The 26903-nt window shown below is 37.9% G+C and overlaps 5 protein-coding genes across 9 annotated transcripts; 1 reads left to right on the top strand and 4 right to left on the bottom strand.

The window, feature by feature from the left end:
• The first annotated feature begins 824 nt into the window (after positions 1-824).
• On the top strand, positions 825-1837 carry LOC117622246. Its single transcript, XM_034352850.1, has one exon. It carries the CDS (start codon positions 978-980, stop codon positions 1656-1658), a length of 681 nt encoding a protein of 226 aa, XP_034208741.1. The 5' UTR covers positions 825-977; the 3' UTR covers positions 1659-1837.
• A 1363-nt stretch (positions 1838-3200) lies between these two features.
• Positions 3201-7141, bottom strand: LOC117620656 (putative protein FAR1-RELATED SEQUENCE 10). Of its 2 annotated transcripts, XR_004584829.1 has the most exons (6): positions 7059-7141; positions 6860-6924; positions 5321-6386; positions 4800-5243; positions 3840-4716; positions 3201-3491 (listed from the first exon to the last, which is right to left on the bottom strand). XR_004584829.1 is itself a non-coding variant. In XM_034350797.1 (5 exons), exons 3-5 carry the CDS (start codon positions 6347-6349, stop codon positions 4111-4113), a joined length of 2079 nt encoding a protein of 692 aa, XP_034206688.1. In that variant the 5' UTR covers positions 6350-6386; positions 6860-6924; positions 7059-7141; the 3' UTR covers positions 3702-4110. The 2 variants fall into 2 exon arrangements, 1 of the variants encoding a protein (XP_034206688.1); XM_034350797.1 differs by lacking the exon at positions 3201-3491 and having other exon boundaries at positions 3702-4716.
• Positions 7142-7771: 630 nt separating this feature from the next.
• On the bottom strand, positions 7772-11550 carry LOC117620671 (putative pentatricopeptide repeat-containing protein At5g09950). The gene has a single exon (XM_034350808.1). It carries the CDS (start codon positions 11421-11423, stop codon positions 8178-8180), a length of 3246 nt encoding a protein of 1081 aa, XP_034206699.1. The 5' UTR covers positions 11424-11550; the 3' UTR covers positions 7772-8177.
• An 802-nt stretch (positions 11551-12352) lies between these two features.
• Positions 12353-18273, bottom strand: LOC117622178 (phytochrome C). 3 transcript variants are annotated; one of them, XM_034352764.1, is made up of 6 exons: positions 18159-18273; positions 17579-17796; positions 15324-17477; positions 13809-14625; positions 13345-13641; positions 12353-13068 (listed from the first exon to the last, which is right to left on the bottom strand). In XM_034352764.1, the coding sequence occupies exons 3-6, from the start codon at positions 17365-17367 to the stop codon at positions 12858-12860; spliced, it is 3369 nt and encodes a 1122-aa protein (XP_034208655.1). In that variant the 5' UTR covers positions 17368-17477; positions 17579-17796; positions 18159-18273; the 3' UTR covers positions 12353-12857. The 3 variants fall into 3 exon arrangements, with proteins under 3 accessions (XP_034208655.1, XP_034208656.1, XP_034208654.1); XM_034352765.1 differs by having other exon boundaries at positions 17583-17796; XM_034352763.1 differs by having other exon boundaries at positions 15324-17796.
• Positions 18274-21491: 3218 nt separating this feature from the next.
• On the bottom strand, positions 21492-24282 carry LOC117623106 (alpha-1,6-mannosyl-glycoprotein 2-beta-N-acetylglucosaminyltransferase). 2 transcript variants are annotated; one of them, XM_034353961.1, is made up of 2 exons: positions 22226-24282; positions 21492-21931 (listed from the first exon to the last, which is right to left on the bottom strand). In XM_034353961.1, exon 1 carries the CDS (start codon positions 23538-23540, stop codon positions 22272-22274), a length of 1269 nt encoding a protein of 422 aa, XP_034209852.1. In that variant the 5' UTR covers positions 23541-24282; the 3' UTR covers positions 21492-21931; positions 22226-22271. The 2 variants fall into 2 exon arrangements, with proteins under 2 accessions (XP_034209852.1, XP_034209853.1); XM_034353962.1 differs by lacking the exon at positions 21492-21931 and having other exon boundaries at positions 22084-23686; positions 23757-24281.
• Between the last annotated feature and the right edge of the window lie 2621 nt (positions 24283-26903).

The following is a 26903-nucleotide window of genomic DNA, read 5'->3' as shown; positions in this document are numbered from 1 at the left end:
TGAACACATTGATTTATTCAACACTTCTCCACACGTATTGACATGGTATTTTACGCGTTAAATTCAACTACTGCCAGGCTCCAGTACGTATTTTTGTTTTAACCCCAAATTTTTAATTTCAAAAAGATAAACACAAACCAATTTTTTTGTCTAATTGGTAGACCGATTGACCAGGGGTCAACCTTAACATCTTAGTCAATTCTTAAACAAAAAGTTGACACGGGATTATCAAGTCATCACCAGCTAAGAAAAAAATGATTAAGGGACTAATCTTACCCTAACATTGCCCTAATTGACCAATCTAGAACCTGAGCATTTGCTGAAATGTTTGGAATGGTTTTCAGATTTTGTTACCACTGAGAATAACTGAGATGAATTAGTTACTTTCATTCCATGCCTACCAACCCAAATGCCAAACTTCAAGATCTGCTACCCTGAACCAGCTCAAAATTCAACCTACCATCCTCAAAATGAACCCTTTAAATCCAACCATCTTTCTGTTAAAGTGCTTACTTCATGTAGAGGAAAAAACAATGAACTTTCATTGAACTTTTTATTGGTATAAACATCAAAAAGAGAAAGCTACTGCCTAAAAAGATGGATCATCTACAGTAAAAATTCAAAGATAAAGCTAAACTGGCCTTGAAGAGGTAAGTAATGGTAATAATAAGACAGCTAAAGGAACCAACCATAAATTTCTTTTTTGATTTTTCTTGAAAGACCACTGATTCAAGTCTTAGTCATCAAAAAGAGATATTATTGAGGTAGCTGACTGAATTGGGGTGGTCTATTTCTGTGAAGTGTATCAGTTCACACCAGATTATTATACTCACAACTCTAAAACTTATATAAAGCACCCTCCAGTTTCATTTCCTTTGGCATATTGCAAAAGAGTAAGCCAGCCTCACTAAGCCTCTGAGAAAAAGAAAACCCTTCAAAAAATCTCTCAGATTTTATCCCTCAAAGAAGAAACCACAATGGATTATATCAAGGTTTCAAGCATCCAAGCTGCAAGCCAGTTCAATTTCAGCCAATCCCATAACCAAAGCAAAGTCATCAAACTTTTGCTCTCTGTCTCAGTCTTGTCAATTTTATTGTCCTACTCTTCCTTGGTTTCTTTCCTTCTTCATTCCTTCAATGCCTTCACATCTGCAGCTTCTGTGAAACTGTTCAGCTACAGCTTTGATAAGAACTACATGTTCTTGCTCTGCAATGGACTTCTGGTGTTTATTGTCAAGAATTCTGGTCTTATTGGAAATTCTCCACCGGGAAGTACTAATCTTAACAATGATGAACTTGCTCCGAAGAACAGCGAAAACCGGCAAAGAGTTGTCGAATTGGCAGAGACAAAGGCACCAAAAGCAAAGGAAGAAGTTGTCAATGTGGAAGTTGAACAAGAGCAAGAAGGAGAAGATGATGAAATCTTTATCACAGTAGAAGAAGAAGCAGAAGCAGAAGATAAAAGGGTTTTGATTACACAAGATGAAGAAGAGGAAGGCTGCAGAAACAGCTTAATTATGGTTGAAGATCATGAAGCATATGAAGAAGAAGGAATTGAGTTGCTGAGTAGAGAGGAGTTGAACAAGAAATGTGATGATTTTATCAGAAGAATGAAGGAAGGAATTAAACTTGAAGTCCAACAGGCAATCATGTTTTGATTTGATCAGTCAGTGAGCAAAGAACTAACAAGCTAGTTTTTCAATTAAAAAAGACTACTCTGTGACTGTAACTTTGAGATTTTTGGTTTCTTATTCCTTCTGATTTCCATGTTGTGTAAAATACCATCCCAGCTCTTTACCTTCATATCAATAATCAATGATACAACTTTTTTCTGAAATCAGAGACTTGAAATTGTAAATTAAAACCTTAATGTGGATTGAATGAATTACAAAGATGATGCACATCTTACGCCGATATTTGTACCATATTTACTCATCGCAGCTCGTAATAATATAAATGGTTGATCTGATTGTGTGTAAGCAAATCAAATTGGGAAGCATATCATCAAGTCCTACCATTAAATAAACGGTTGAAAATGACTTGAGATATATTCATATCCCAGTACAATTCCACGTCGCAAGTTGCCACAAAAGCCATGAGTCGGTAAGACAACTCCTCCAATTACGTGCAAGGACAGGGCAAAAGGTGCATTTAAAAACCCAAATAAAATAAAAATATGAATCAATGACATCCATGAATTCACCTTTTTCCTTGTACTGTTTGTTTTTATTAGATATATATCTTTGATTCTTCTTTTTGCTTATGTTTATCCACCTTTTAAGAAGATACCGGGCAATTGATCACTTGACTCATTTCTTCCAGGTCTTTCAGAAAAAGACAATTGTTCTAACAAACATTCTAATTCAGGGGAGAGCTCAAATTTGTCGGATCATAATACAAGACATAGACATGCTGCTACCAGTCAACAATGTTTATAATAAAATGAATATATGTTGTATTGTTGGACAATTTATTGTTCGGATCTAATCAATTTATGGTTTATATGGACATTGTAATAAAATAATAAGATTCATGAAACATGTTCTCTTGTCATACTATCAAAAATACGCTTATATACATTAATTATAGTGATTTTGTTAAAATGTATCGTCCAGATCCACAATCTTAACAACATAAATATATGCGAAGTCCAGCAATAGCTATGAATCCATATTCCAATTTAAAAGGGGAATCATGTCTCTCTCTCCAAGCCTTGATCCTACAATCTCTATGGACTTTACTTTAGTGCATGTTCACCCACATGATGAGCTGTCCAATTATGTCCAGGATTAGGAGAAGGTGTGCCAATTTTCTATACTTCCTGGCGGTGTTTTAGCAGGCACAAAGTGACCATCCGACAAAACTTAAAGATCTTCACATCTTAGTGAGCATAATTAAGGCTTGATGAGATGCACGACATTCTCATTAATGAGCACATAAGTGACAAGAAGCAGACACAAACTGCACCACCACCTAAGTATGCATCACCATTCACCAGCAATTTATCAATGTCATCAGAATTGCCTTATTCCTTAGGATACTGTATATGTATGCGTGGTATTACCGTCAAACACAATCAATTTTCCTCTTACAAGCACTACGAGAGGTTTATAGCTCTAGTGGTACAACTCACACTTTCCTTTTCCAAATTGAAAATACAAGATAAAACTATGGGAAGAAATTAGGAATGGAACAAAAAGGATAAAGGACAAAACATAATGAGATTGAAACTGACTTGCTCTTTGACTGGTTCCTTGGAGCCAGAACACTCACAAACATTGCAATTAAACAGACAAGTAGAGTGGGAGACCAACCCCAATCAGACGTTTTCTTGTGCGGTGAACAAAATTAAAGCCAGGGAAATTCAAACGTTCAGTTGACATGGTAGTCCAGTCCATTGAAAAGTCTAGGTGAAAGTTCTGCTCTGTCGTTTGGAATCTTGATGAGTGCTGTTTGTGGCAACGAAGGACATTGAATTTTATGTGAAGGACCTACAGAAACAGGGACATGGTGGTCATTTGCCAGTGACCCCACACACACTCTACAATAAGTGATTAGAAACTCTTTCTTCATGCCGTGGTCAGTGGGGTGTTTCAGATTTTTGATGGAACCAGTTGAATTTTGAGCTGTAATAATTGAATGATATTTTACAAGGAACAAGCATTTTGCATAATCATTTCAATACAACTGCATCATCAAGATTATGAGGAAATTAGGATAACTTAACACTAAATTGAGGTCAGTTTCCAAACACCATTTGTCCAAATTTACATTGTTAAGGGGACTTGAATAGACTGCAAACTTACATTTTACACTGAAAGTGACCAGCTTCCGCTTACCTCATTCCAACATTTCCTGAAACTTGAAGTAAATACAATGAAAGAATGACACCCATCCAGGCAATCTGAGCTGGCTTGCTAGGGTTGATAAACTATTTGTATTGCTGTTTCTTTTTCACTCGTCTGCAACTATTCCAGAGTGTGAGCTTATTAATGTTAATGACTACAATTTAATGCCTTCCACAGCACCTCATTTCATCTTCCAGAGATTCTGAATCTTTTGAATAAAGGTCACAGTGCAGCATCTATATTAACTGCTAAACCAAGCCGACTACGATTCACTGATGTTATTAGCTGCTGCATTTGCAGCATATTCGTCGATTACTGGCATATTTCTAACATGCTCAAGAAGACTCGTAAGTTCGTTATGGACATAATTGAATCTGTCCTTGGAGATTAAGGACTCTGTCAATAAACTAGCAGTAAGACTCTGGAAGGCCTGAGCACAATCGTCGCTGCTGATTTGAGCATTTTGATCATCCACAGAAACCAATGAACTTTCTACCCGCCAACGGAGCAGAAAATATTTTTCAGGGAGTTGAAAGTAGTTCTTCACTACAAGTACGCGAAGAGAATGCCTGCATAAAATCCCAGAATGCTCAAATTCCTTACAAGAACAGTGAATTTGCTCATCATCTGGCATCCAAATGACAAGACATTCTCCCTCCAATTTCTTGTAGTGTCGCACAAGATACGATCCATTTGCCATTTCTGTTGTTGCATATTGCACAGACAGAACAATTTCGCGTTGTAAGACATTGAAAGCATAAGGTGTAAGAATATTCCGTGCATGTTCTTCAAGAGGCATGCCAGTCTTGACATGTATATATTGCATCCCTTCTCTGGTCTGATTCTCTAAGTTGGCAGCAATACTAACCTTCAAATTACCAAAACAGAACGTAATGATGCAGTTATCCAAATTTGAAGAACATACATGCACAGAAAGATTGAATAAATTACCTGCTCAAAGAATACTTGCAGACATGTCTGTCCATTCAATATTCTTTTCAAGAATGACTCCAAAGACAGCGAAAACTCAGCTGTCAGTGTACGAGCGAGAAAGTAACTTCTAATGTAAGAAAATGTCCAGGATGCTCGATATGAATGCAACAGAGCTATATGCTTATCGGATACAAGGCCAAACCGAGCAACCAAAATATTCCATTGATGTTCAAAATCTTCAACACTCTCCAGTTGAGACAACATATCAAACTCAGTTTTAAAATTTTCATACTGTGATCCAAGGGGCAAAGAGAACCAACTGGATATTTTGGATAAAATATGCCATATACATAGAACATGTTTTGTATTTGGCAATTCCCTTGCTATAGCATCTCTGAGCCCTGAGTCTATATCTGTAAGAACAGTCTGTGGATGCCTCCCTCTCATAAATCGCATAAAAGCCTGTTCAAAAGAAGAAAATCATAAGGAAATACAAGAAGACTGATGAGGACTGATCACAAGAATTTACATCCACAAACCTGTAAAGCCCAAGCAAATGAATGAGAGCTTTCATCTTGTAGTAGCACACACCCTAAGAAAATTGCCTTGCCATGATTATCAATACCAAACCACACTCCAAGGAGCAATCCATAAGTGACAGAGCGATATGAAGTGTCAAAAGCAACTACATCACCAAAAATAGTATATGCACGAATGGAGTCACCAAATGACCATGCAATATTTTCAACCTTTTCATTTTCATCTATAGTATAATCATAGACAAAATCTGGATCCCTCCCAGTCATAGCCTTGCAGGCCTCAAGAAGTTCTAGCATATCGTTCTCTCTTTTCTCATTGAGCAAAGCATCATTTTCTTGAACAGTCTTTTTACAAGTCCGAACAAAATTCCTAACATCTTTCTCTATGAAGGGCAACTGTCCAGGTTGAACTCCCTTTTCTAGCTCCAACACCTTGACTATCCGGTTTACAGGAAACCCAGCTTTGGACAGTAAAAGAATCCGTTCTTGATCAACCTCTTGTATTTTACGATATGCAGGAAGTAGGCGCACTTGGTCATCTTCCAATAACTCATGGTTATGAACGTTACTAAACTGTGAAACATACCATTGCATAACACCATCAACAATTTCCTTTGTCAAATACAACTTTGCATCGCATCCGCATCGTACTGATTTTCTCTCCCTGGGATGCTCCACGTTGGCCTTTTTTCTTGGTTGATTAAATCCTGACCGATAACAAACAAAATCTCGTCTATATATCCCTAAGTTTTGGCTTTCGGTTGAGCGTGCTTTTCTAATTGAAAACCCATTCTTCCGGGCAAAATTGCTGTAGTATTCAAAAGCATCATCATCAGTTTTGAATATTTGACCAACATAAGGAGTGAAGACAGCTTCTGATGATGACGAAGATGGAGTTGTCTCACTCTTTACATGCTGAGAACTTACTGAGCCCAGATCATCTCCTTCATACTGAATGTAACACTTCCAATCTCCGCACGGGCACTGTTGGCGTCGAATCCAGATGTTATTTGATGGCTTCATTGCCATTTTTTAGGAAACACAAGAAGTTTCCAGCTTATGTAGCCTTCAGCCAAACAAACAGCGAAAGAAAAAAAAAACTTTTAATCAAATATTTGTTGCAATTCAGACTGTCATATACAAGAAAAAAAAGAGGCATATGTCCTTATAATGCATAATGCATCACGCAGTTCAAGTTCGAAAAAAGCAAAGAAAAAATAAAAGAGGAAAGGTGAAATAGTTCCTTAAACTCCAATATAAAGTTGGAAAACAAGAGGGAATGATCAAAATATATAGTTTAGCTGAAGATAGTGAAAGCTAAATCAATGAAGAAAAAAAAAAATTTGTCATGGACTAAAAATGGATAACTACTCCACAAAAGAGACATGTCATGGGCCACAATTTAGGAAGGAAATGTGAAAATAAAAGAAACCCAGCAACAAGCATGAATTCAAATTGTTTTATACCCCTAAAAATTTGATCTTTCAGAAAGAGAAAAAGCTCAAAACTATACATGGTTATTAGAAAAAAGAAACTTACCAGTAAAAGTGGCCCTCAAATGGTTCAAATTATTCTGAGCAAGACAATGTGGTGTTACAGAGCAGCTGCAGCGGGAAGTTCAATAAGATGAACAATTATAATATTCAGTTGAAAAAAACCCGAAACTTAGAGTGGAAGTGAAGACGTAAAGGTTTGAACTTTACAGAGGGACTAATCAATTCAGAAAGAAATTACACACCCGATAAAGAAATGCGAGCGAAAATATAAACCCTTCGTGTTTCTCTTCTTCGCGCTTTGGGTTCTTCATCGTCTCTCTCTGCAAAGGAATTTCAGTTATTTTTAGTAAATTTAAGATAATATTATAGAACAAGTCAATGGAGGCCCAACTGGAGTAATGGGTTATGGCCAAGTCAGAATAGGCATGTTAGTTGTGGGCCCATAAATAAGATGGAAAAACTTGATTCAGTTTCTGACATTACAGGTCCACACACCAAAAGCCAACTAAAATTATACTGCCAATTAGAGTTTAAAAAAAATTATTAAGAAAATTAACAAGTTGGAAAAGAGATACATATTAATTTATATCCATATATATAAAGCAAAAAGCAGAGAATGGTAAAACATTCAAAATACCAGAAAATGCCTTTAGTTAACGTAAAAACTAAGAATTGAAATTATTAATTAAATGAGGATAATATGGCAAATTCACACTTTTTCATATTTAAAAAAATTAAAACTAAAAGAAAAATCAGATAATAGATTCTATTTTTACGGAACACAACTACCCATTATCTTTTTTAATTCTAAAATAAATTTAAAAAAAAAAAAAAAAAACTCTCTCGCAAGCGCGAAAGTGCATGCGGAGAAGACAACGTTTGTTTTTTTATTAAAGAAGGGTACGTTCGTACGGTATCAATAAAGTGTCGATACCATTATCGATAACATCTCAAAAACAAAATGTACCACATGTTATTGATACATCAACAATATGTTACAAAATCCATCGTGGATAGAGAAATTTTGTATCAGTGATTACTTCCCAATGTATCAGTTTCTCAGCTCACAATGGACAGGTAGACCTTCAATTTTCCCTGCTGAGTACACGACTGTTGAAAGCTATGCCGCAAAATAGCAGCCTCCCATAAATTCTTGGGCACATTTCCCTAAATTAGACAAAATTTGATTGATACAGATGCGTTAACCCAAAATAATAAATTACTGTACAACAATACGAAATTTAAGCTACTATTGAAGTGTCAGCTTGCTTAGTTGATAAAATCACTTGCCACACTCATGAAAATCTCAAACTGTGAACCATGCTCAAAGTCTCCGTTAGCACTAAGTACTAACAAGTCAGCTACCAGTAATCCCCACAAGAACACTTGCCATCTGCAAAATGATGAAACCTGCTTGAATCTCGCAATACTATTTGCCTACCAACAATCTTCGATATGTATTTGAAAGCAGAGTGGCAGTCGCCGCAAACACGGAGATTTTTCATAATCCTTATAGGCAACTGTGACGGGCGAGTAAGAACATATGCAACTGCAAGCTTCTCACTGTGATAGCTCAGGAGTTCTTCCTTATTCTCCAGTTCAAGATCATAGAGTGCGAATTTTGTTTCAGGCACGTATCCAGCCTCCCTCATTTTCCTGTTGAGTTCCTTCAGTTTTTCGTATATCAAATCTTTCTCTGGGTGTGATTTGTCTCCAGCTACAAAAACATGAACACCATCCTTCATGGTGACCCAACTACACCCAGCTTCCTTCTTCGCTGTTGCCTTCCTCATTGCCATCCGAGCTTTTGCCACATCGTCCCACTTTCCTCCAGCAGCATACATGTTAGCAAGAAGCACATAGTTTGTAGCGTTTTGGGGTTCCAACTCCAATAGCATTTCAGCCACCCTCCTACCTAGCTCTGTGTTACGGCCATTAGCTCGGCAACATGCCCCTAAAACTGTCCTCCAAATGAGAACATTAGGCATCATTGGCATTTTGTTGATGAAGTCCTCTATCATATTAAGTTTGCCTGCCCTGCCAAGAAGATCAACCATACATGAAAAGTGCTCCATCCTAGGAGCCAGTCCATGTACTTTAGTCATGGATTTGAAATGCTGAAACCCTTCATCCACCAGCCCTGCATGACTACAAGCTGACAAGACCCCAACAAAGGTAACATGATCTGGCAGCTGACCTTGTAGCTTCATTTGCGAGAAAAGACTCAGAGCTTCGTGTCCTTGACCATTGCGAGCATACCCTGATATCAATGAATTCCAGGAATATGCATTCCTCACTGGCATCAACTCAAAGAACCTTGAAGCATAATCAATCCTTCCACATTTTGAGTACATGTCAACAATTGCACTCCCAACTACAACATCAGATTCCAAACAAGCTCTTATCCCACACGCATGAACTTCCATTCCACGTTCTAATGTTGCAACTGAGGCACAAGCACTGAGAACAGTAGCAAAGGTAAAAGAGTCTAATCTCTGACCCCTTTGCATCATAAACCAGACCAAATCCATGGCCTTGGGCAAGAACTCATTGTGTATGTATCCAGAAATCATGGAATTCCAACTTATTTCATCCCTTCTCTCAGACATTCTAGAAAATATCTTCTCACAGTCATCTATCCCTCCACACTTTCCATAACAAGTAATAAGTGCATTCTCAATAGCGCAGTCCTCCGCAGCATTGTATTTTAAGACAACAGCATGAATCTGCTGGCCCAGGTCAGGAAGTGAGAGAGATGAAACTGCTGCAAGAATACTCATAAACGTTACTCTATTAAGTTCCCACCCAGATTGCATCATGTCCAAGAAATATTCTACAGCTTCTAAAACTGATGCCTCTGAACCAGCTAAAGCCCCGATTATGGAATTCCATGATACTTGATCGTAATCCTGCATCGAGAAGAAAACATTCCGGCATTCACTAAGATGCCCAGTGTCGGAATATAATGCAAGAAGAGCATTCGAAACTGAAACATCTAAATCAAGTCCCAATTTAAGTGCTTCACAATGTATCTGCTGTCCCAGAATTATCCAACCCAAGCTTGCACATGAACTCAAAGCACTAATTAACGTGAAATTCGAAGGCATGAACTGAGATCTCTTTATTTCACGGAAGTTCATGACAGCATCTTCAAAAAACTCATTCTGGTCAAGACCAGAGATCAGAGAGTTCCACGAGATTAAGTCCTTGTCCACCATGTGCCTGAAAACTGAGCAAGCATCACTAATAGCACCACACTTGGCATACATATTAATAAGCCCATTTCCTATTGCAACCTTTCTGTAAATTAAACCAGCCCCGATTACATATGCATGAACCTCTCTTCCCTTTCTTTTTCCTTCTTCCAAAACAGAAAATTCAGCAAAAGAACTTAAAAGAACCACAAGCGAATCAAGGTTTATTCCAACCAAACCCTTCATCTCCATGAAAACTTCAGTGGCTTCTTTTCCTCGCTTTTGCCTCACCAATGCAACCATCAACCCATTCATTGAAATGGCATTCCTCTCACTCATCTGCTCAAAAATCTTCCTAGCATAATCAATTAACCCAAACCTAGCAAATCCACTAACCAAAGCACTTCCTACATACAGGTCCTGTAAAATTCCAGATTTATTGACCCTGGTCAGAATTTGCTGAAGCAAACTCAAACCTGCATGAGCCAAAGAACAAGCAGCAGTTATCAAGCTACCAAATGTGTACTCATTAGGTTGCAAACTGAAAGCTGAACCGTCCTTTTGCATGCTTGAGAAAAGCTTGAAAGCAGAGATTGCATCACCTCTTTGGCAATAAACTGAAATAATAGAATTCCAAGATACTGAATTTTTAATCTCTATCTCGCAGAAAACATGGTAAGCATCGTCAACAGAACCCAAACATCTCCCATACATTGACATCAGCACGTTAGACATTACCATATCAGAAGCATGATTCGTTTTACATATCAACCCATGAATTTGCATCCCAAACTTAAGCTTGCAAGGACCAGACTCCTGGCAAGCTCGAAGAACACCACCGCAAGCGTAAGGACTTGGGGAAAAACCATCAGACACCATCTGTTTAAAATGGGCACACGCTTCATTTGGCATACCGTTCTGGGTATAGCCCGAAATCAAGCAAGCCCACGTAACCGAGTTCTTCTCAGGCATTTCTTCGAACAACTTACCTGCTTCCACCAAAGCACCAATTCTGACGTAAACATTAATAAGCGTATTGCACAAAAACAAATCATTAGCAAACCCATGTTTGCAAATTTGCAAATGAAAGCTTTGCGCATCATTTGAGGTTCGCGAGTCTCGGTATCGACTAGAAAGATACCCATATGTTCCATTGTTGGTATCAGTGAAATGTGGGAGAAATGGTGGGACTTTGAGCTGTGGCTGGGATGATTCGTACTGATCAAACGAGCTTTGCAATGGGATTAGACGTCGAGTTGGGTTTTGAGATTTGAAGAAAAGAGAGGCGTGTGGTGGTGGTGGGTCTGAGACAACAGGGGAGGAGGCAGTGAATGTGCTGAAAGCATGGTTCGAACGGCGAGGGACTCTTCTGCAAGGGTGAGAGAGTGTGAACAAGAGAAAGCAGCGAACCATAGTCTAGTGAAGACGAAGGTTGTGCTTTCCTTCATGGCTTTTCGCGCGATTTGATGAAAGGTCGAGACTTTCAAACAAGGTCGCCGTTTTTTAACTTTGTTTCATGCTTCATGTCATCGTCCTCCTTGAGCGTGTTTGTTTTTTTTTGTTTTTTGTTTTTATTTAAATTTTTTATATAGAAATTCTATGATTACATTCATAATTCAGCCAAAAAATTCACTAGCCACAAAAGGCTAATACAAACTAGTCACAAAATGGCCATTATAATAACGGAGCGATCTAATATCAAAATTAAGACAATATAGTGTGTATCCACTAACGATTAGACAGGATCGAAGAAACTCTGGTATAGGCATCTCAACTAAGATTGCAAACTTAGAATAAGAAAAAAGAAATAAAGCTTGAAAAAACAAAGCCATAACAATACAAATAAAACTCTCACAAATGAGACATGAAAAGCTCTCACAAAGGAGAGATGAAAAACTCTCACAAAAAAAGAGGTGAAAACAATACAGAGAACCCAAAGAATCTCTGTAACTTATTCCAAACATAAATAAATTGACTGCAAAAATAAAAAAGATATTTACAATACTTAAAATAAAAAAGATATTTACAATACTATGTTTTGGCTAGATATAAAATTTCATGTTACACAAGTTATTTTTATGAATTGATTGAAAACAAATATTTTATGTGAAATATAAAGTATATGGTGTCTAAATACTACTAATAAAATCACAAGGTATGTTTCGAGTTTCGAGTTTCGGGTTTTAGATTGTGTTCAAAATTCAAAGTCGGCAAATACAATCTCACGAAATGAACATTGCGTGGAAGAATCTCTTGTATTAGTTTTCATTTTTTTAAATTAAATTATTATTTTTGTATCTTGTGTGTTTTTGTAGACTATATTTGCATAGTCCAATTCATGATATGCACAAGAATCTCTTTTTTACTGTTTAAAGGGTTAGCTTAGCATATACACTTTAATCAACTCAGTTTCAAGCACCAAATTGCCCCTCTACAAAGCTTGTGACTTGATGTTGTGTCTATAGCCCTAGAGAAAGAACAAAGACAACCTTACTAAAGAATGATGATACGAAAAAGGATGCAAATGAAGATGAGCAAAGAACATATATGGCAATGAGACCGATTCTGGGGAAGTCTTCTGCTGAACTTGATCTGGATTGGCTTCAGAAATCTTGGGATTGACTTTGCTACCAACATTTATACCCACTCTAAAACCTCTAATTAATATCCCCAATCTACCAAGCTAACCAGTGAAAAAATCAGTATCTTCCAGCCTCTGAACAATTGTCGGTCCAAACTGCTGACTGATATAGGCATTTATTTATGGACATGTCACTCCAGTTTAGTGTCAGGCAACTGCAGGGGGAGTGTTGCTTCTTTGTGTGTAATATACATAGACAAGTGGGTTCATCTGCCAATCTGGTGAACCAATGGAAACTCAATGAGTACTATAAAGGATGATCTATCTTCTTCTCTCTGGTATTGTACAGTTCCGTTCATGATCTTCACCAGGTTTTGGCTCATATGCAGGCCGAGACCTTCCTTTGAGGCGCGAGGGCTGCTGTGAAACATCTCTTGAATTAAATCTTCTGGAATTCCCGGTGCTGGATGAATGATACTGCAATGTTAACAACACAATTGACTTTAGCATTCTATTTGAGATCATTGCTTCAAAAGAGAACTCTCAGAGGTTAGTCAAAGGCATGCTGCGTGAAATAACAACAAATTGTTACTGCATTCTCCTCAGTCCAGAAACAGTCTAGCAGTCAATCAGATTGACACATCTCAGATGTTAAAAACAGCTTCTCTTTTTCTTCATTTAGGTTGTTAGTGAAGGAAGTTAATCATTTGAGCAATATCAGCCATGAAATATTGAAAAATACACGAGAATTACCGAAACTCAAGATGAACAATGTGCAATTTCATCCCTATACGTTCCTTCTTCGGAGTTACTCTGAGCACAATGGATGATCCTTCAGATGCAGGGGTGAAAAGGAGTGCATTAGTCAAAAAATCTGAGAGAACTTGTTGTAGCCTCAAATTGTCTCCATACAAGATCATGGATGACACCGCAGCTGGTGAATCATGGATGACCTCTACTTGCCGCTCCTGACTCAAAATCATAACTTGATTCATGACAACTTCCACAGCTTCCCCAAGATTAAATTCACTAGAACTCATTTCCATGTAGCTGCAAGTAAGCCCAGGAAATTATAATGTAAAACTTATAGACCAATGTCAGAATTGCCAAAATATTATGGTTCACACCATGCAACACACAATACAAGAGGACTGATAGGGTGCACAAGTATGCAGAAAAATACTCAAGTTAAAAAAATAAAGCAAAAAAGAACATACCATTCCTCAATACTTTCAATATCAGTGTCATCAACAATTTTGGACAACTGTTCCTGACACAATCTTCTATTCTTAAGTAGTTGCTTCTGCTCTTCGCTTAAATCAGAAGACCCCATTAGATTCTGGATAAACATAACCCCACTTAGAGGCTTTTTGATTTCTTGACGAATGTATGCCAGTTTCTTAAGGCTATCAGCTGCAGCATGCTCTGATACTCTCTGCATCTGCATAGCATACTTAAGTTCTGGACTAGCCACATGTAAAAAGCACAACACCCCAGTTATCCGTCCCTCTGCATCAATTCGCTTATTAGCAGAAAGTAATGCTTCAACATAATTACCCTGCTGGTCAAAAAACTCAAAAAACAATTTACAAGCATCCTGGCCTGCTATTACCCCATTCAGTAGTATCCTAAGCTTGGTTAATGTGTCATGACCTTTAACACGACAACCAAAATTTCTTACTGTGAAAACTTCCCCAACGAGCATCCGCTCAACTGCTTCCTCCCTTCTCAAACCAGAAACTTTTTGCATAGCATAATTCCATTCCAAGCAACGAAAATTCTCATCAGTCATAAATATAGGAGGGATCAGTGCAGATGGGCTCCGCACTATTCCAATATAATCACCTAGCAAACGGGTATATTTGTCCATACCCAACTTCTCTCCTGTAAGATCTTGGCTTACAAAGCAAGCCCCAACTACATCTTCCTTTATATCTCGGCTACAACATGCATTAACCACCAAGGTTACAAAACTATCATTTTCTTGACGACCAAATGTTTTCAATTTGATTTCAACATTTTTCTTTTCCACACCTGCCAATTTACAATCACATCAGAAGAGGGAACAACACAACAAAAAATACAACCAAATCAAATAAAGGAAAAAATGCAGAAAAGAAAAAAGAGATGGAATCCAAGAAATGAAAAAGATTAACATGTATGTAACGTAAAAGAAAAGCACACTTCTAAATTATAAAATATCTGCCTTTGTTCTACAAACTTCATACTTTACATGCATAACTGTAATTTCCACTTACTTGACATGCATGAGATGGGAACAAAAAGAATCCAGAAGAGGTATCTCTATTTAATTCCAAACAATTATATCTCTAGGATTTGTTAATTAGGCAACCAAATAATTGTGTCATACAAGTAGAAGAGTGGGTGTGTTGTGGGTCAGGAAGCAACCCATAAACCAAACACAACCTAAGCATAGGAAAAAGGGCAAATCATCTGCTTTGATTTTTGTGAAAATTCACAAAGTCTGAAAGAATGTATGAATATCAAAGTAGACCAGAAAAGCTGCTCCTAACAATTAGAACACCACATTGCAATTAATGATTTATCACCAAGTATAGGTCAGGTAAACAAACATCCAAAGACTATTCTGAGCATGTCTGTTTCGCTTATTCTGGTCTACTTATACTCCATGGCAAATCAGTCAGCAACAGGTTTCAATTTGTTATAACGGGTTTAACAATCCAGACCCAGAGGATGAATAGTAGTGTCACCTTGTAGCGCAGATGAGAGCATGTCCTTTACCACTTCGATTGAATCATCCCCAACAACATCAACCAATGGCATACCAATGGCTTTCTCAACAGCCAATTCTGTTAGTTCGGATGCTTTTGTATTCCACCCATTTATATTACCAGAGGCATCAACAGCCAAAATGGGAACTGCAGCTGTCTCAATAAGTCGAACCATTTCATTTGTGACAATTCGCAGTTCATCCACTCTCTGTATCCTGTCATCAACTGATGGACCCTTTACAAGCACTTTGGAGTTATCCACAGTCTCATCTGGCAATGATCCTCTCAGTATCAGCTGTAAAGAATGGATGACATCCATTTCAACATCTTCCCAAGGTACACTTCGCCGCTTAACTACCTCCAGAAAAGCCTTGAATGATGACCTGGGATGCATCTTTCTTCCGTCATCCTTGTCAGCGGGATCATGTTTTGCACCACCCCACTTGATTTCCTTTGCAGTGTGGGACCGAAACCAAAAAAGGAAATCTTTTGAAGTAATCCTAATGGCTGCCATTCCGCAAACTTCATCCCCAAGAGCTGAAGCGCCTGGATAGCCAGCTTCCATAAGGCTATCAGTACTTAAGCCTGTGCTCCCACCATGGTACTTGAGAAGCCATTCGGCAAGATCCCCAATTTGTGCCTCTGTCGGGGTAACCCCAAGCAACCATAATTTCTTCCTGTAGTATAATGCAGCTCCATCACACTTAACAAGATCCATTACGTTAGGCGACTGAGTAACAATCCCTACAGGGGAATCTCTAAAGAGCATGTCACAAAGCACAGTCTGTGTTTGCAACATATGTTTCTCCCTCAACTGAGCAGCCATCTCCAATTCTTTGCTGATCTGAAAACCAAAAACTTGAATCAAGAACTCACAGGCATATCTTAAAGGAAATTGAACAAATCTAGGGCTTGTGTGATGGCAAACCACTAAACCCCACAATTTTCTTCCCTTCCGCTGATCAGTCTCCATCTCATCAACATCATCGTTGATTGTCACAGACATCACAAGAGATGCAACGGAACCCATATTTTCCATATACTGTGCGTGACAATCATGAGGAGATCTCAATGTTGATCCACAAAGACTCAATGGTTGAGCTAATTTCTTGTCCTGAATTACTTTAACTGGAGGGGCCAAACAATCGCATATCATCCTAACCTTGTTCTTCATAAATAAGAATCTAGAAGCCTGTGGTATATCAGTGGCTGGGAAATGCAAACCCAGATAAGGTTCCAGGTCAGGTCTACGGCACTCAGCGACAACTTCTCCATGTTCATCTTCATGAAATTTATACACCATTACACGATCATAACCCGTCAAATCACTAACTTCCTTAACTATAATATCGGATAACAAAGATATATCCCCATTTGGCAAGGATTGCAATTTTGAGATAGCTTTAGCTGCAAGCTTATAAGATTTCAAAGCCCCCGCAGCAGTCACTGGAACATCAGCTGGACTTACTGGTTCTAAATCAATTACTAAGCCAACATCAACTCGATGCAGAATTGCGTAAAAGGGCTTACCCGAGGTTGTACAATGCAGCAATATGGGATTGAGAAGATTAACTTCCCCAAAATGGGCAGCTTTATGCAATGCAGCAGCACCTGAGGACCGAAAGAGTGTGCGCACATCCACTCCAAAAGTCAAAGCTTCTTGCTGCTCTATATTTGGAACAGCATGAGGGGCCAAGTCCAAAATTTCTGGGGCATTTTCACTGTACGCAAGAACTGTTAAGTTTTCCTCATCCACAGCAATTATGCAACCAAAAGGTTGAATAAGCCTTCCTCTCTGCATATTTCGAAGATAAGCAGATACAGTGCTGAAGGGGACATTGCTAGTGGAAGATGAAACATTGCAGTCAATTGAAGTGGAGTAATCAAAAAACTGCTCAGATTCTTGGAAGTCTATGTCAAGCTTTGCATCAATGGGCGTCTGCGCAACTACACGAGCCCCGTGTTTTGATTGAGTAAAGCTGTTTCTAGAACAATTCGTCTTGTTCAAAGACAAAGATGACATCTCTCGACCCTTCTTACTCTCCAATTTTTCTTTCTTCCTTCCCCAACTAGCTAAGTTTAATCAACCCAACCCGTGAATATCAAACAAATTATACCAAACTTCAACCACCCCTAAATCGAAATACAAACTACGAGCTCCCAACCAAGGAAAAAAAAATCATTACTTGCATCAAAATAAATGTAATTCAAATCCAAAACCAAAGCTAAATTACCTACTCTTGGTCACTGGAATCTCCCGGACCCAGGAACCATCATGAAAGTGGAAAAGAGAGAAACCCACCACCATTTGAATGTAAAAAAAGCAATCGCTTTTCCATTTACTACGGCACCAAGAAAAGAAGGTTAAATATCATTCACAGTCTCCGTGATTCCATTCTCAACCAAAAGGCCACCAACATAAGAAAATGGTTGCCACCACAAATAGATTCTCCTAGAACATATCCAAAGTGAGTTAGCCAGTATAAACTTCTACACAAGCTTAGAAAGCAGAACCCAGATAACCAATCAAACTTCAGAGCATAATCCACAAGTTTCTCACACACCCATTGCACAAAAAATCAATTATATACAGCTTGAATTCTTCTAACTTCTTCAGAGAGTTTAAAAAACTGAAAAAACTGTTTCTTTATACCCACAAGTTGACATTCCTATCTCTGCCCACAAAGTTCAAATCCCCAAACCAAGACAATATCATACAGATTTCAATAAATTAAGAACAAAATACATAAATAACCAAAAGAATTTTATGCATATGAGATGAGACGGTAGGAGAGGGGCATGGGTGTCACTGACCATCAAAATTTGCAGGATATGGATCAGCCAGGCACGTGAAAACCGACCTGAATTCTGGGGCTCCGGAGTCACCCATGGATCAACAAGCTACAAGGTTTACAAAGATTTTTTTTTTTTATATAAAAAAAGCAAGGACCTTTGGATGCTTCTGTTTCATGGGTTTTTGTTCTTTTTTAGTTATGTTTGGCGAAGTTCACTATTTATCTTTTTCTTCTGGTTTTTTCATGAGATGAAAAAGAAAGTATTGTTTGTTACTTAGAGCAACTCCACCAGTTTGCCCTTAGCCATGGCAAGGGTGGAGCTAGGGCGAGCACTATTTACGTGAATAGTGCTTGCCCTTGCAAATAGTAAATTGTGTCTCCACCCGTTGCCTTTAGCCATGGCAATTACTATTCATTTTTTTGTTTTTTCCTCCTATTTTGTAATGAAAATAATTAATTTGGGTAATATTTTCAGATAAGATTTTCGGATTCCTACGTGTCAAGACTATTCATAATCAGATAAAATGTTTGGATAAGATATTTGGATTCAAATTTCGGATTAATTTCAAAGTTCAAATTTCAGATAAATATTTGGGTTCAAATTTCGAATTAATTTCAAAATTCAAATTTAAGATAAATTTGGGTTTAAATTTCGGATGAATTTCAAAATTCAAATTTCAGATAAATTTGGGTTCAAATTTCAAATAAATTTGGGTTCAAATTTCGGATGAATTTCAAAAGTTGAATTTCATACAAATTAGGGTTCAAATTTCGGATGAATTTCAAATTTCAGATAAGATTTCATCCAATAAAATCAAAAAAATGGAAATGCAATAAATATTTAAAAAATATTGGATATGCAAGAAATATTAACAACATATTAAAAATACAAGCAATATTAACAAAATATTGAAAATGCAAGAAATATTAACAACATATTGAAAATGCAAGCAATATGAACAAAATATTGAAAATGCAAGCAATATTAACAAAATATTGAAAATGCAAAAAATATTAACAACATATTTAAAATGCAAGCAATATGTACAAAATATTGAAAATGCAAGCAATATTAACAAAATATATATATTAGGAGATTAAACTTAATAAAAGAAAAATTATAAAATACTTACCTCGTTAGTACGATTTTGCCCACTTCTATAGTTGTCCATCGCTTTTGCTAGGGCATTTCTCCATTTTCCCAACTCTTTATTGAGAATTTTCCACCTACTGGATAATGCCATCTCCGTACGAGTAGTCCCCGGAATTTTTTCACAAAACTCGGCATGAATTTTTTTCCACATATGAAAAAATTTCATCTCATTGCCGGACACGGGACAATGACAAATTTGGAGCCAAACCTCACACAAGGAAACATCTTCCATGGTGCTCCAAGCCCCTCCGGTTTCGATAGAAGAAGCCATAAAAAATATGAAATCAAAATGATAGATGAAAAAGAGGAAAATGTTGTGTAAAAAGAGTGAATTATAGTAGAAGTATAATGAAATGTAAGAGTATTGGTGTTGAAAGTGAAGGGTATTGATAGGTATTTATAGAAAAAAAATATCAGAATTTTTTAGAATTTTTTAGAATTTTTTTCATATTTTTTTCAGATTTTTTTCACCCAAAAAAGCCTCAGCCGTTGGATTGAGAGGAGAAGCAGATCGAAAGGCAGCGAGCGCGACACGTGGCAGCCTACCGTTGGCGCTGGCGTCGCGCTGACGTCACGTCAGCGTGACGCGTGCGCTGACGTCAGCAAACTCGTTTTGGACCTGGGGCTGGTTTGGACTTTGGGCTGGCCCGAGTTGGTGGGTCCCACACCACCCCCGGGCCTGGGCGCAACGCTGGAGCGCGAAATTTTTTTTGGCCCGCCCTCGCCTCGGGCTGGGCTGCACCGCTGGAGGTGCTCTTATGGCGAGGTAATATAGGTAACAGGTGGGGTTTTTGACTGAGAAAAATGTATATTGACTTCGCTGTAGCTCCAGTAAACACAAGCTCAGAAATCAGAAATGTCAAATTAGCAACCAATGAAATGTATGGGGCCCATTTCGCTTTCTTTTTGCTACTAATTCACGGGATTTGTTGCAAAGTAGAAGAAATTCCTTCTCTTTTTTTTTTTTTTTTTTTTTTTTTTTCTCAAACCAGTTTTAAGTTGCTAGAGTAATTAGGATGACCGACAAATTTCCTTTCTCACTCAATTTATAGCTAATTTTATGAGCGTAAGACGTATGCCAAGGTTATCAAACTTAATGATCATTTGTAGTAAGAAAAATACATTATTAATGAGGTATAAATTTGAAAACAATTCAACCTCTAACTCTAATAGTGGGTGAGCATCTCAGCTAGATAATATTAGATTATTTTCAATGACTCAAAAAGATGAGAAATTATAGAATGATATGGTATCACCACGTCAGTCGATAATACTTTCATTCAAAATTTGCTTCATGTTCTTTTTAAACTGAAAAATAAAATAGATTTATACTTGAACTTTATCTTCCAACTTTATCATAAAATAGTTTGAGATTGATATCACTTTTAAAAAAAGTTGCTTTTGTTATGCTTTAAAAATAATTAGCTATAAAGTAGAACAGATCCATATTTGGCAAACTATATTTTTAAAGTGCTGTCAATAAAAAAAGAAGTGTCAAAACTGTTTAGTAAATTTTAATATAAAACTGTTATAACTGTGAATAATAACTAAAATAGAAATGATGTTGAAAGTGTTATGTGCTAATCATGTGGTGGTAGTGGTGGTGGTGAAAGAGATAAAGGTGAAGGTGGTGGTGGTGATGAAGGTGGAGTTGGTGGTTGTGGTAGTGGCGGTTGTGGAGGTGGAGGTGGAGGTGGAGGTGGAGGTGGTGGCGGCGATGGCAGCATGATGGTGTTGATTGTGGAGGTGGTGATGGATGTGAAGGTGGTGGAGGAGGTGGTGGTTGTGGTGGTGGTGGTGGATGTGACTGTGGTTGTGGATGTGGTAAATTTGGTGTGGAAGTGATGGAATTGAATGTGGAAGTGGAGGTAGTGTCATTTTTTAAAATGAATAATGGTATTTTAGGAATTAAATAAATTTATTGGAGACTCATCTCTGCTTCTTTTGAAAGCAGCTTTGAAAAAAAAACTCAAAGCCTGCTTTTAAAAGCTACTATCAAAATGTCACTATTTTTAAAATAATTAAGATATTTTACTTTTACCAAATACCTTAAATTACTTAACTTTAAAGTGAAGCATATTTTTAACCCAAAAAAAAACAATCCCAAACGAAGCCTTAACACTCACACACGTGCTATAAAGGTTCGAATTCATCCCAAGTTCATATTAAAACCCATCAAGGGTGAAACAGTCATCATGATGATGGGTGAATTGTGGGGGAAAAAGATGGGGACTGAGAATTTGTATTGTACTGTAGTGTATTGTATTTAATTGCATTGATCCAAGTTCAACTAAAAAGAAATGGGAAAATCTCAAAAATCTATGTGGATGCATGTGAGGCACTCCAACGATTTGCAAAGTGGGCTGGTCGCTGATCCCTTTGCAAGCTAGTTCCAAATTTACAAATGTTTGACAATGGCCTCGTGTCACAATCATATCCCCACATCATGTGTATGGCCCAAAAGCATGCCAAGTGCACATGATTATGACACGCGGCTCCTAATAAGGACGGAAGAAGAGTCTTGCCCTTGGAAGGGATCAATAATTATTAGTCTTGTATCAAATCATGCATCCTTAGCTCTCACATTTGTATCTTCCTAAACCCAAGTCCCGAGCATAACATTTTTTTCAAAATCAGTTCTGCCATTAAAAAAAAAAAAAAAAAAATTGTTTTGTTAGTAGCCTTTCTGCAATATTGGACAAGTTACCATTGAAATTTGAAATCATAAATCCTATGAGATGTTTGACCTGTGCATCTATGAGATGCTCAAAAGTGTCAACATAGCAATAGATTGGCACAAGAAGAATGAAAAATTATGATTTCTCTTGAGTAATATTTGGATTGTTGAAAAAACAAATGTGAACATCTATGTAAGATAATACAACTACTTCTGCCATTGACAATCACTCAACAAAAAGAAATCCAGATCTTACCAGTTACAAAATGCGGATGAAAAGATGCTGAAGAAGCTATGTTTGTCTATGAATGATACATCTGAGCAAAAGTCAAGCACAATTGGTGGTCTCTCTTGTCCCCCCAACCTCCCCAACCCTTGAACCCAGCCTTATACCCTGGCTGATGCTCAAAGACTCGCACTTCCCAGTCTGAGTTGATGTTTGCAACCGTATCTATCTCCTCCAATTGAAAGTTTACCATACCGTTATCGATGCATGCTCTCGCCTCCCCCTGGCCCTGGTGCAAACCACATTTTCCAAAGTGTACTGCACTTGTTCGAGGACCTCGTAGCGTGAAAACAGGATTACCAAATGAGGGATAGACTGTTGCCCACATTGTTATGTCCCAATTGTAATCGTCAAACAAACAAAACTCTTTAGTCTTTCTGTGGATTTTCCTCCACACAGTCCGGTTAAATGTATAACCCACATTCCCCATTCTCTCTGCAATCAAACTATCCCAACCTTCTCCTCTTGCATTCACATCACAAGGTGCTAAATTTGCAGCATAGCAATGAGGGCATTTCTGAGGCTTCAATTCAGTGAGTATCTGTAAGTTACGATATGCATTGGGATAAATATAGTGGTCCTCCTCTATGAAAAGAATATGACCACTGTGATCCTTGGTCTCCTTCAATCCGTCCCACACCGTGTTCATCATCCACCACCAATGATGTTTTAATGACACTATCTTCGGGGACCGGTGGTTTCCATACTGATCAGGGGTCCCTTTGCATTGTTTCTTTGTTGCATCATCCTTCTCCTTACAGTCTGTTGGTGAAACACCTGGAAAGCTATTGGGAAAGACGTGGGGCGAGTAAGGAGCAAATATCTGTTTCACCTGGCAATATCTGATGCCTTCCACAATCTTGTTCATTTCTTCAAAGTATCCGTCATGGCTCACTATCAGTAAAGTTTCATTAATTCCTACAACCCGAGACAGACTATCAACAGCTGCTTTGAGATATTGGGGCCGGTTGTGTACATAAAGAACAATAGTTATGTGATCCTTGTCTAGACTTGGATATAGATCTAAGTTCCTGGGAGGCATCTGATTTCTCTTTTCCAACTGAAGTGAGAATTCAGTCTGCTTGGGGAGGCTAAGCATGTGTCTAGCATGTGAACGATTTGTCAATACCTGACTAAAATCATCCGAAGATGGTGTGGCAAAATTTGAATTAATTCTCAGAAGGAACATCAGCAGGAAAACCCCTAACAATGTAATCGAAACCAATGGCAAGAAACGGCGAAAAGCCACTTCATCTTTTAGACGGTTCTTCTTAATATTAGCCATAGAATAAAACCAACGGCAGAGATGGCATCAAACACACTTCATATGACAATTACAGTCACACCATTCATAGCTTCACAGAGTTCAGAAATCACATATGCATAAACAGGAAACCCAGAACTTGAAACTAAAAACGAAGTCTTTATCCTCTGAAACAAGAAAATATCACCAACCCATTTGAGAACAGAGGGAACAAGCATAAGGGTAAGTATCAAAAACCTCCAAAACAGTCGGTGCGTCCTGAGATTGAAGCAGTCAAAACTTGATCTAATTGAAACCCATGAAGTGAAACTCGAGCTTCCTGTTGCCGCAACTCGAATTTGGTAGAACAAATCAAAGCTTGCAGAGCCAGAAGAATCAAATCACAAAACCCACAAAGGAAAACTGGAAAGAGCACCAGGGCTTCTGGTTAATTGACTTAATTCTTTTGGAGAAATAGGAGGAACAACCAGATGGGTAGCAGTAAAAATCCAATCTTTGAGCACCACATTGCTTGGGAGGTTGAAAAGAACAGAAGATTGCTTGATACGAACGGCTTTGATTTCGCAGTTGACTGACTTAGAGAACAGAACAGAAGAAGAGGACTAGCAAGGAATTTTCCAAATTCCAAAAGGACGACCTTGGCTTTGAAAAGTGGAAAAATTGTCTCTAAACTATGGTTAATGGGTGGGTTAGGTTCCGGGTCACAATCAAAAACAAGCCGGAAACTTCAAGGCACAGAAGAGTTGATTGCAAACGGCGCATCAATTTGGCAAGTAGAGCCTTGCCATCTTTTGAGAGGGGTTCATTTGTCCAATACATTCCCATATTCTAATTGGGGTTGTAGCTTTTTTTATTTTTGTTTGGAATCAAGTTTCATTGATAGAAAGGCAATGTCAATTACAAGATAGTGGAATTCATAAAAATGAGTCCAAACAAATGGCATAAAGCCACTACAAATAAAACTCAAATAGGCATAAAGTCTACAAATGGTATAAAGCTAGAGCCTAAAACTGACATAAAGTCAGAGTACAAAACTGGTATAAAGCCAGAGCCAACCAAAAGCAGAAACACCACCAAACGCCAAAGTACTGCTGCCGTTGCTTCCATGAAGACTGAGACATCGCCACTGGGACTAATGATGAGTGAAAGAAGTGCAAATGCACAAAACAAATACAAAAACTACAAATTTGAAAAATCCCTCGCTATACATAAACCGACCATCAAAACTCAATAACTCTTACAAAAATGAAACCACTGAAGCACCAAGAGGGAAACAACAACCAACCAAGAACAAACCTGGGAAAATACTTCCCAAAGCCAAAGAAACCAACATCCTAAGCAAGGAAGGAGGTGGTAACAACCCAAGAATGGAAGGAGGTGGTGCAAGCACCTGAGCAAGAGCTCTACACATCTTCTGAAGGGGACACGAAAAATCGTGTTTAGGGTTAGTCGCTGCAGCCCATAGGGGTCGATAGATCCAAGAGGGAGATAAAGTCCTTGAAGAAGCCATATAAGGAGGGAGGAATTTAAAGGGAGCTAGGAAATTAAAAGTAAAAAAAAAGGAAGATAACAGAGATGGAATGAAGAGGAAGATGGAAGATGGAAAATGGAAATTGATCGGGGTATAAGGGGATAGGGAAGGAGGAGTAGTGACCACCTCCCCCCTTGTTGCTTTGAAAGACTGAGGGTTTGAGAGAGAGGGTGCGGCGCTAAGGTTTTGATAGAAAGGTTTTTTTTGGGGTTGTAGCTTTGTCCAATCATGGCCTTATGGGTGGTTCTACCATCTTCACAAAAACAATCACGTTTCATTGAAACAATTTATATCATGAAAAGACATATAAAGCATCAAACGTACAAGAACCAGATGTTGAAGTTGGCTTACCATAGATGTGAAAGGAGGAAGAAGGAACGGCAGCAAAAGGAGATCACTACTACAAAATAGTTAAACCACGACACAAAATAGACGATGGTGCATCTTAAAACTGTCATTGTGTTTTAAAAAACGATAGTTTTTTCAAACTGTTGGTTGTGTTTTAAAAGACAAAAAAACCGTCGTCGTGTTTGAAAAAACAATGATTTTTTTCAAAACCGTTGTGATATCTCATCTTATACATTACTAGCTTTGGGTTGATTTTTAAAAGAAGACGCTTGTCACTAACAATCGTCCTCTTTTAAAACATGCTAAACAAAAAAAAATGCAACTCAAGTGAATTCGCGCTCGACCTAAAATTTTCAGATTTCCACCGTGTCTCTGAAAACCTTATCTCTCCCTTCTTGAAACCCTCCTCAACTCTAACACCCTTATGAAACTTTGTGAAACACTCTCTCTCACAAATCTTGAGCACTCATCTCCCTACAAAATCATCAGAAAATCGATATCAAGGAAGGAGTTAAAAGATTGAAATCTTCACAAATCCACAAGATGGGGAGGGAGGTTTTGGATATGAGAATCAAAGTTGGTTGGATGCGGTGAAGATCTTGATCTCCACTCTCTTCAACGAAGATCTCCATCTCAGGCGTTCAACTCATTCATCAACCTTAGCGACTTGGTCCGGTTAGCTCTCCAATTTCGTGATCGCGATTCAGAAAGACTCGTCCAATTTCGTGGTCACGATCTAGAAAGACTCGTAGAAAGGCAATAATTTGAATGTTGGTGATGTATGTGTCTTTGTGTTGATTGATGACACATACATCACCAACATTCAAATTATTGCCTTTCTCAAATTGGTGGCTCGATTGTGATGAGGAACACATGCACATTTATTACATAGCTTCCATTGGTACGATTTCATATATCTTTAGATTTTCCAATATTTCTCTTATATTCATTTTAATATGATTTCATTTTATATATCCTCGACCATCTTTATTTTCCAGTTGATTTGCATCTATAGCTCTTCTCCAGCAATCATCCATTATAAGGCAAGCAAGGCAAACACTTTGCAAATATGGTTTGTTTGTCTTCTCTCTTTCTCTACCATCATATTTACCTCTGTCTTTCATGATTATAAATTGTTGCAGCTACTTAGTTTGGTTGCGTAGATTTTGACTTCTTTGGGATCCTTAACATGTTAGCTATTGTTATTGTATGGCAAGCAAGGCAAGCACTTTGCAAATATGGTTTGTTTATCTTCTCTCTTTCTCTGCCATCATATTTACCTCTGTCTTTCATGATTATAAATTGTTGCAGCTACTTAGTTTGGTTGCGTAGATTTTGACTTCTTTGGGATCCTTAACATGTTAGCTATTGTTATTGTATGGCAAGCAAGGCAAGCACTTTGCAAATATGGTTTGTTTATCTTCTCTCTTTCTCTGCCATCATATTTACCTCTGTCTTTCATGATTATAAATTGTTGCAGCTACTTAGTTTGGTTGCGTAGATTT

Source organism: Prunus dulcis, chromosome 3, assembly GCF_902201215.1.
Source record: "Prunus dulcis chromosome 3, ALMONDv2, whole genome shotgun sequence".
Taxonomy (NCBI): Eukaryota; Viridiplantae; Streptophyta; class Magnoliopsida; order Rosales; family Rosaceae; genus Prunus; species Prunus dulcis.
The sequence above is the reverse complement of the archived record's forward strand: the minus strand, read 5'-3'. Positions and strand labels throughout refer to the sequence as shown.